The sequence below is a fragment of the Silurus meridionalis genome, chromosome 1 (genome assembly GCF_014805685.1).
Source record: "Silurus meridionalis isolate SWU-2019-XX chromosome 1, ASM1480568v1, whole genome shotgun sequence".
Taxonomy (NCBI): domain Eukaryota; kingdom Metazoa; phylum Chordata; class Actinopteri; order Siluriformes; family Siluridae; genus Silurus; species Silurus meridionalis.
This window is the reverse complement of record NC_060884.1, coordinates 165001-172500: the sequence shown is the minus strand read 5'-3', so window position 1 is coordinate 172500 and position 7500 is coordinate 165001. Positions and strand designations below refer to the sequence as shown.

Sequence of the window (7500 nt, the reverse complement as noted above, 5' to 3'; positions counted from 1 at the left end):
GAGAGACACCTGTGTGGCCCCGGGGCTTCTCACTGCTCCATATCTACACTCAAAGTGTGTGTGTGTGTGTGTGTGTGTGTGTGTGTGTGGACTCTCACCCAGTAGTGTGATTTTTCTCTGTAACTCTGAGATTCGCTCCTGAATCGGAGCTTTATTTTTTTTTGATCTGAAAGTCGCCGACATTTTACTCAACACTAATAAACTCCTGCCTGCTTCTCCCTCAGCGTCTCCCAACTCTCTGTTTAACTAACGCAGCCGCGCGTTGCCTAGCAACCCGGACACGCCCACAAACAGGGGTGGCTGATGCTCCAAGCCCCGCCCACATCCCAATTTTTTGAGTAAAGCGCTTTATTCGCTGTTTGAGGGTTTGAAAGCCTTGGCCTCTGATCAGGGTTTTGTCTCTTTACTTGTTTTTCTCGACCTCAGTGCAGCTTTTCACACCATTCATCATCATCTCCTGCTTACTGGACTGGAGAACGTTGTTGGAATAAAGGGAACAGCTCTCTCCAGGCTCAGTTCTTATCTGACTGATCGCTATCAGTTTGATAATGTAAATGGTGAGTTCTCCAAACTTGGTGTTCCTCAAGGATCTGTCTTAGGCCCACTGCTTTTCTCTTTATATCTGCTGCCTCTGGGTGAAATTATACATAAACATGGTATTCGCTTCCATTGCTATGCTGTATGAGAGAGTTCGGCTTAACAATGCTGAGGAGTGTCTAAAGGACATTAAACAGTGGATGCTTGACAACTGGATGGTGTTTCTGTCTCAGTGTGTACAGCAGTCAAAGACCTTGGTGTGATTATTGACCCGAGTCTTTCCTTTGAGTCTCACGTGAATAATATCACCAGGATCTCCTTCTTTCACCTTAGAAATATTGCTCAAATTAGAAATATGATGTCGTTACAGGATGCAGAAAAACTAGTAGATGCTTTTGTAACATCTAGATTAGACTACTGTAACGCTTTACTGTCTGGGTGTTGGAGTAAGTGCAGAAATAAGCTTCAGTTAGTTCAGAATGCAGCAAGAGTCCTCACTAGATCTAGAAAATATGATCACATCAGCCCTGTTTTAATCATCTACACTGCTCCCAATTACATCTCACACTGATTATAAAATACTACTACTGACATATAAAGCATTTAACGCTCTCACGCTGCAGTATCTGAGTGAACTTCTGTACCAGTATGATCCTCCATGCCTACTTAGATCACAAGGTGCAGGCTATTTGTTGGTACAGTGGTCCCCCGCTTATCGATCGGCTCGGACATCGACCTTTTCACTTAGTGAACAGTTTTTTGGCCGAAATTTGCGCCTGTTTATCGACCTTTCTTTACACCAACCCACGTGGAGCATTTTTTTGGGTTACTTTTGTAATGTTTTTAATTTATACTTTTTACGGTATTATTGTCAGAAATCCACCTGCCACGCCCCTTCGGCGGCTGTCAAAACCTCTGCTTTCCCTGAAGCCCCCGTCTTCAACAATGCACACCTGGGGCTCATTATTCACTCATCCCCAGCTCCTATATAAACCCCTCATTCATCCACACTCCTTGTCGGTTATTGTTGGTATGTGAAGGTGTTTGGTGCATGTTTGTCTGTGTTTCCCTGTCACACGTATTCCTATTCGTTTCTTCCTTTCCGGACTCCACGCGCTCTCCACAGCATCCCGGATTACCTTTTCCTCCAGTGCGTTCGCCCGTGGACCTCGTCCCTCCAGGGCGTACCACAGATATCTCTCTCTCGTTCGTCGGGATTCTATGGACTGCCATGTGTGTGTGTGTGTGTGTGTGTGTGTGTCTGTGTGTGTGTGTGTTTTCGTTAAACCAAAGCGAACTGTGCTCCGGCTTTGCCTCTGCTCATTATGCTGCATACCTGTGTTATTAGGTATTAATGCTGCTAAAAACAGGGCAAATATTGTTAATAAATGGGTATCGGTGGAGGTCGGGAACTGATTAATTGGTTTTCCATTATTTCTTATGGGATAATTACATTCGCTCTTCGACCTTTTCACATTTCGACCGGTTTTAAGGAATGGGTTTAAAGTCGATAAGCGGGGGACCACGGTACCTCAAATAATGAAGACTCCAGCAGGGGGCAGATTTTTCTCTTATAACCCCCACAGTTATGGAACAACCTTCCAACCAGTGTTCAGGACTCAGACACAGTCTATTTATTTAGTGGAGTGTTTAGTCAGTAGATGTTTGTGAGGTAAAGGAGCAGATCTGGAGGGATCATGGATATGGAGTGTTTGGTGAACTGGGATATTTGGATGCTGTCGTCTCCTCACTCTCACACGTTCACTCAGGTTTGTTGATGGTGGTGTGGTGGGTCATCTCTTATCCCAGAGATCCTCATGTCTGTGTTTCCTTCTCTACCATTTTAGTTCTGCTGCCAGAGTGAGTCTTGTTCCTACTTTCACCCTGATCACTGTACAGTGTCTTTACCTTTTATACAACAATAAGGAGACTTAATAATCCACATCCTTCTCTCTCTCTCTCCCAATCACCCCTCTTTTCTGTCTCTCTCTCTCTCTCGGTCGAGTTAAACATGCTCCAGAGGTTCCAGTGATCACTGTTCCTGCTCCTCTCCTCGGATCCTCCGACTTTGTCCTGGTCTGCCTCTGGATGATGTTCTCTTTGTTTGGAGACGACTCTGTGCAGCTGGAGATGTTTCTCATCAAAGCCTTGGGTGGTTTCATGAAATTCTGGAGTAAGAACAGGAGCTTTGAGGATTTGGACTGTAGTTAATATCAACAGTCTGCTACACTGACTCAGGACTACAGTTTGCTCTGATCTCCATCACTGCACCTCAACATCGTTTATCTGTAATAAATGGACATTTGGTGGCACCCAGATGAGGATGAGGTTCCCTCTTGGGTCTGGTTCCTCTCAAGGTTTCTTCCCTCTGCATCTCAGGGAGTTTTTCCTTCACCACAGTCTCCACCGACTTGTTCATCAGAGACAAACTTACACAAACTTTCTGACTTTTTTCTCTTTTAGGATTTTATTGTTTTAATAATTATCTCTTTTAAAAAATGCAAAACTGATTAAAATTGAAAAGATTCAAATAAAACATGTTTAACTTTAACAGTACATTGTACAGTGACGTGAGTGTAATTCAGTGCACAAGGAGGAATGATCTGCACTGTTGCATGTACACACTCGAGTGTAAGTTATAATGCACTATGTAGGGTGTAGGGAAAGTCAGTGTCTCTCAGTGATCAGACCAGGAGCCTTTCACCTCCAAATCCTATTTCTTCAGCGTCTTGATCAGGTCCTGATTCATGAAGTACGGCCTTTCAGCTGAGCCATCATTACGCTCCAGATCCTCCACTGAGCACACACACACACAAACACACACCCACAGATGTACATAATACACACATACACATACACACACACACACACACACACACACACACAAACACACACCCACAGATGTACATAATACACACAAACATATACACACATCTAATAAATACAATACAAATACATCTGTGTGTGTGTCTGTGTGTGTGTGTGTGAATATATATGTGTGTGTATATATATATGTGTGTGTGTGTGTGGGGGGCTAAGGTGGACTGTACCACTGTGAAGCAGAAAGGTAGTGAAGAGAATGTTAGCATTAGCACTCAGATGATTAGTTTATTGACAGAAAACATATAAAGATAGAAAGAGTGACAGCAGTAGACAGGGTGAAGACAGAACAATCAAATTCACTGGAGTGGGCGGGGCCACGGTGGGGAGGCTGTGCCTCCTGACATCATAAGTTCAGTAGCCATTCATTTCTGCTCAGTGTTTCTGACAGCAGGCTAATTTAACTAGGGTTAGCTGGACCCGTTAGCTTAGCAAAACTAAACACACAGTAAGGACGAATAAAATAAACGTGTATTTGTGATGTCAGGAGGACGGAATCTGACTACACACACTACACTGTACACTTCATTTCACTTCACACACTTTTCCTCTGATCTTTGTAAATACAGCCAATGCTAAACTGCTAATGCATTCCAGAACACACACACACACACACACACACACACACAGACACACACATCATGCCTACACAAGCACAGTATTTAACAGGAAATATAACAATTTTCAGGTATAGCAATAACAGGTTTCATTCAGAAGAGAATAGAAAGCGTCTCCATGGAAACAGCAAATCCCAGAATTCCCTTCAGCATGAGGAACATGGCGACTGCAGAAGAACACTTACAGCCCACATAGCTGAAGTATTAGTTGTTACCAGGGTAACGGTAGACGTTTTCTCTCCAACCTCCTAACTAACAATGGCAAAACACATCTGACCAATCACATGCACATGAGTGAATTACTGCAGGTTTTATCTACTTATTTCTGTTTAACTTTTAATTTAATCCCTAATTAGCGTTAGTTATTGTTAGTGCTAGTCATGCTAGTGATAGTCAGAGTTAGTGCTAGTCATGCTAGTGATAGTCAGTTAGTGCTAGTCATGCTAGCATTCGTCAGTGTTAGAGCTAGTCATAGTTAGTGCTAGTCATGCTAGTTCTAGTCATGCTAGCGTTATTCAGTGTTAGTGCTAGTCATGCTAGTCAGCGTTAGTGCTAGTCATGCTAGCGTTAGTCAGTGTTAGGGTTAGTAGTAGTTAGCTTAGCCAGGTTTATTTACAGTCCCTACACAGGAATGTGTTTGATGTAAAGTAAATGTTTAGCTCTATCATGTTAGCGGTTCCAGTCTTTTTACTCATTCTGAGGCATTAGTGGTGTTTTCCTCTCCTCAGGACCGTTCTCCTGATTCTTCACTTCAGGTTCCTGCTGTTCTTTTTGTAGTTCTTTTTCTTTTTCTCCTTGTGACTCCTCGGTCTCCTGCATGTCGTTCTTGTATATTCTGTTTTGCTGTACTGCTTTCTGAGGACTTATTGCTAATGCTAATTCATCTTGCTCTTCCTTTTCCTCCTTTCCACTTACAGCTTCCTGTGTTTGATTTGTTGCTTCCTTCTGCCTCATCTCTTGTAGTCTGGTTGTTCCTTGTGTTGGTGCTATTTCCTGTTTTAGCGGCACTTCCTGTGCTAGCGCTACTTCCTGCTTTAACGCTGTCTCCTGCATCAGTGGGGTTTTCTCCTCGTTTTCCTGCTTGAGTCTCTGCTGCTCTTTCAGGTGCAGCACCACTTCTTCTTCTCCATCTCCTCTGTCCTCTTGCTCCTCTGTCGCTTTGCTAACAGATAAAATGTCATGCAGCTCAGAGGACATGAGGTACGGCCGCTCAGGGGAGCCATCATTCCTCTCCAGATCCTCACCTTCAGCGTGTCAATGTGTTAGCAGGTGGTTAAAAAAGTAGAGAGACAGCAGGGGGCGGGGCAAAAAGGAAAAAGAGACAAATAGCAAGGGTGCGGGGCAAAGAGGAAAAGAGACAAATAGCAGGGGGGAGGGGCAAAAAGGAAAAAGAGACAAATAGGCAAAAGGAGAAAGGCAGAGAGAATGATTAGCACCGAAGATAAGCAAAGTCTCCGAGAAAATGTGCAAGTGAAAAAGACCATGAATAAAGAAGCAGCAGACACACACACACACACACACACACACACACACACACACACACACACAGAGTTTCACACTTACAGAAGCAGAGGAACAGTGTGTCCACACACATCCCATACACACTGAAGAAACCATGAGCGATTAGATACGTCCCAAACACCACCGTCTGGAGAGAAACACACACACACACACACACACACACACACACAATGTAAAGCTGTAATGATTAAACATAATGAACCTCAATACATTTAGACTGAAGCAGCATCTACATACGTGTGTGATGTGTGTGAGTGTGTGTGAGTGTCTGACAGGGTGGATGTGTGTGTGAGTGTCTGACAGGGTGGATGTGTGTGTGTGAGTGTGTGTGTGTTTCTGACAGGGTGGATGTGTGTGTGGGTGTGTGTGAGTGTATGACAGGGTGGATGTGTGTGTGTGTGAGTAAGTGTATGACAGGGTGGATGAGTATTTGAGTTAGTGTGTGAGTGAGTTTTTGAGTGTGTGTGTGTGTGTGTGTGTGTGTGTGTGTGTGTTTCTCACCAGTATAGGAACCCAGTAGTAGTTTAATGAAGGTGCTGCTTCCTCCACAGCCTTTATTCTCCCAGAGAAGAAGAAAAGGAACCGATTCCTGATCACACACACACACACACACACACACATACACACAGAGTCACAAATACACACAAAGTCACAAATACACACACACACACACACACACACACACACACAGAGAAGCTTTCTTACACACACACTAGTTACTCACCTACAATCCCTACAATCAGCAGTTTTCCCAGAAAAACAGGAAGTCAGTCACTTTGTCCAAAACGGCCACCCTGACACACACACACACACACATGGTTGTTACACACACACACACACACACACACACACACACACACACACACACAGAGGACTGTCATCACAAAGCAACTTGTGCTCTTACCTAATGATGTTCCTCATGAGGAGGAAGAATGCATCTTTAGCGGATGTGCAAAAGTTTTTGCCATATATTGCCACCTAGTGTTTACACACACACACACACACACACACACACACACACACACAGAGTTAGCACCATGCTGAACAGACACAATACTAACTGCCCTAGTCTCAGTGCCTCATTAGCCTTACGGTTAAACTATAGGAGTGAATCTCAAACACTGAAAAATACTCGCCAGTCATAATAAGTTTAACACTGTGTGTGTGTGTGTGTGTGTGTGTGTGTGTGTGTGTGTGTGTGTGTACCATGATGTAGGCATTTCTGTTGATGAATTTAATACACTTCTCAAGACACCAGAAGCAACACTTCAGGCAGCTGAGCAGGAACTTGGCACATCGGTTCTCAGCTCCTGCAGGGAAAACAAGTAACAGAAAGTGAATGATCTCCAACCAATTACATCCCAGCACCATGGGTCACACACACCTTTCAGTTTGTGGTCGAGGTACTCCAGCGTAACTCTGATCACCTGAACGAAGGCCAAAATAAGAGAACCAAATGCCAGAGAACCGGTGTGATACCTGACACACACACACACACACACACACACACACACACACACACACACACACACACATTATGTGTTAGGATCTTCCAGGCTCACGGCATTCCCTTCTGGAGCTGCCATCTTGCTGTTTTTCCCATGCCACTAAATATTTAAGAACATGAACTCGGGGCCAGATGATCTTACTGGCTCCTTATTCCCTGAGATTATTATGCCACCCTGCCTGTTCTGGTTCAGGTTCCTGAGCCTGTTCCTGATGCCTGTTTTGGTTCATGTTCCTGATCCTGTTCCTGATGCCTGTTCTGGTTCATGTTCCTGATCCTGTTCTTGATCCTGAGCCTGTTCTGCTGTGCCTCCCTAGTACCTGGTTTTATACTTTAGTTTTGTTTTGGAGATTTTGTTTTTGCTGTGCCTTTGTTGCTGTTTGACAGCTTTTAGATTTTGAACTGTTTATTGGAATTAGATTTTTTTCTGCATTGCTC

The 7500-nt window shown here is 43.9% G+C and overlaps 2 protein-coding genes across 2 annotated transcripts in view; both read right to left on the bottom strand.

The window, feature by feature from the left end:
- Positions 1-268, bottom strand: part of LOC124386519 (outer dynein arm-docking complex subunit 3-like) — a 10608-nt gene extending 10340 nt beyond the window's left edge. Inside the window, exon 1 of the mRNA XM_046850415.1 lies at positions 99-268. Within this exon, the coding sequence (XP_046706371.1) occupies positions 99-183 (85 nt within the window). The 5' untranslated portion in view covers positions 184-268. The remainder of the gene's footprint in view (positions 1-98) is intronic.
- A 2716-nt stretch (positions 269-2984) lies between these two features.
- slc44a2 (solute carrier family 44 member 2) overlaps positions 2985-7500 on the bottom strand; it is a 14556-nt gene continuing 10040 nt past the window's right edge. The window contains 9 exon segments of the mRNA XM_046850566.1: positions 2985-3333; positions 4726-5278; positions 5598-5682; positions 6057-6144; positions 6276-6315; positions 6318-6349; positions 6460-6533; positions 6762-6865; positions 6940-7034. Of these exon segments, the coding sequence (XP_046706522.1) occupies positions 3315-3333; positions 4726-5278; positions 5598-5682; positions 6057-6144; positions 6276-6315; positions 6318-6349; positions 6460-6533; positions 6762-6865; positions 6940-7034 (1090 nt within the window). The 3' untranslated portion in view covers positions 2985-3314.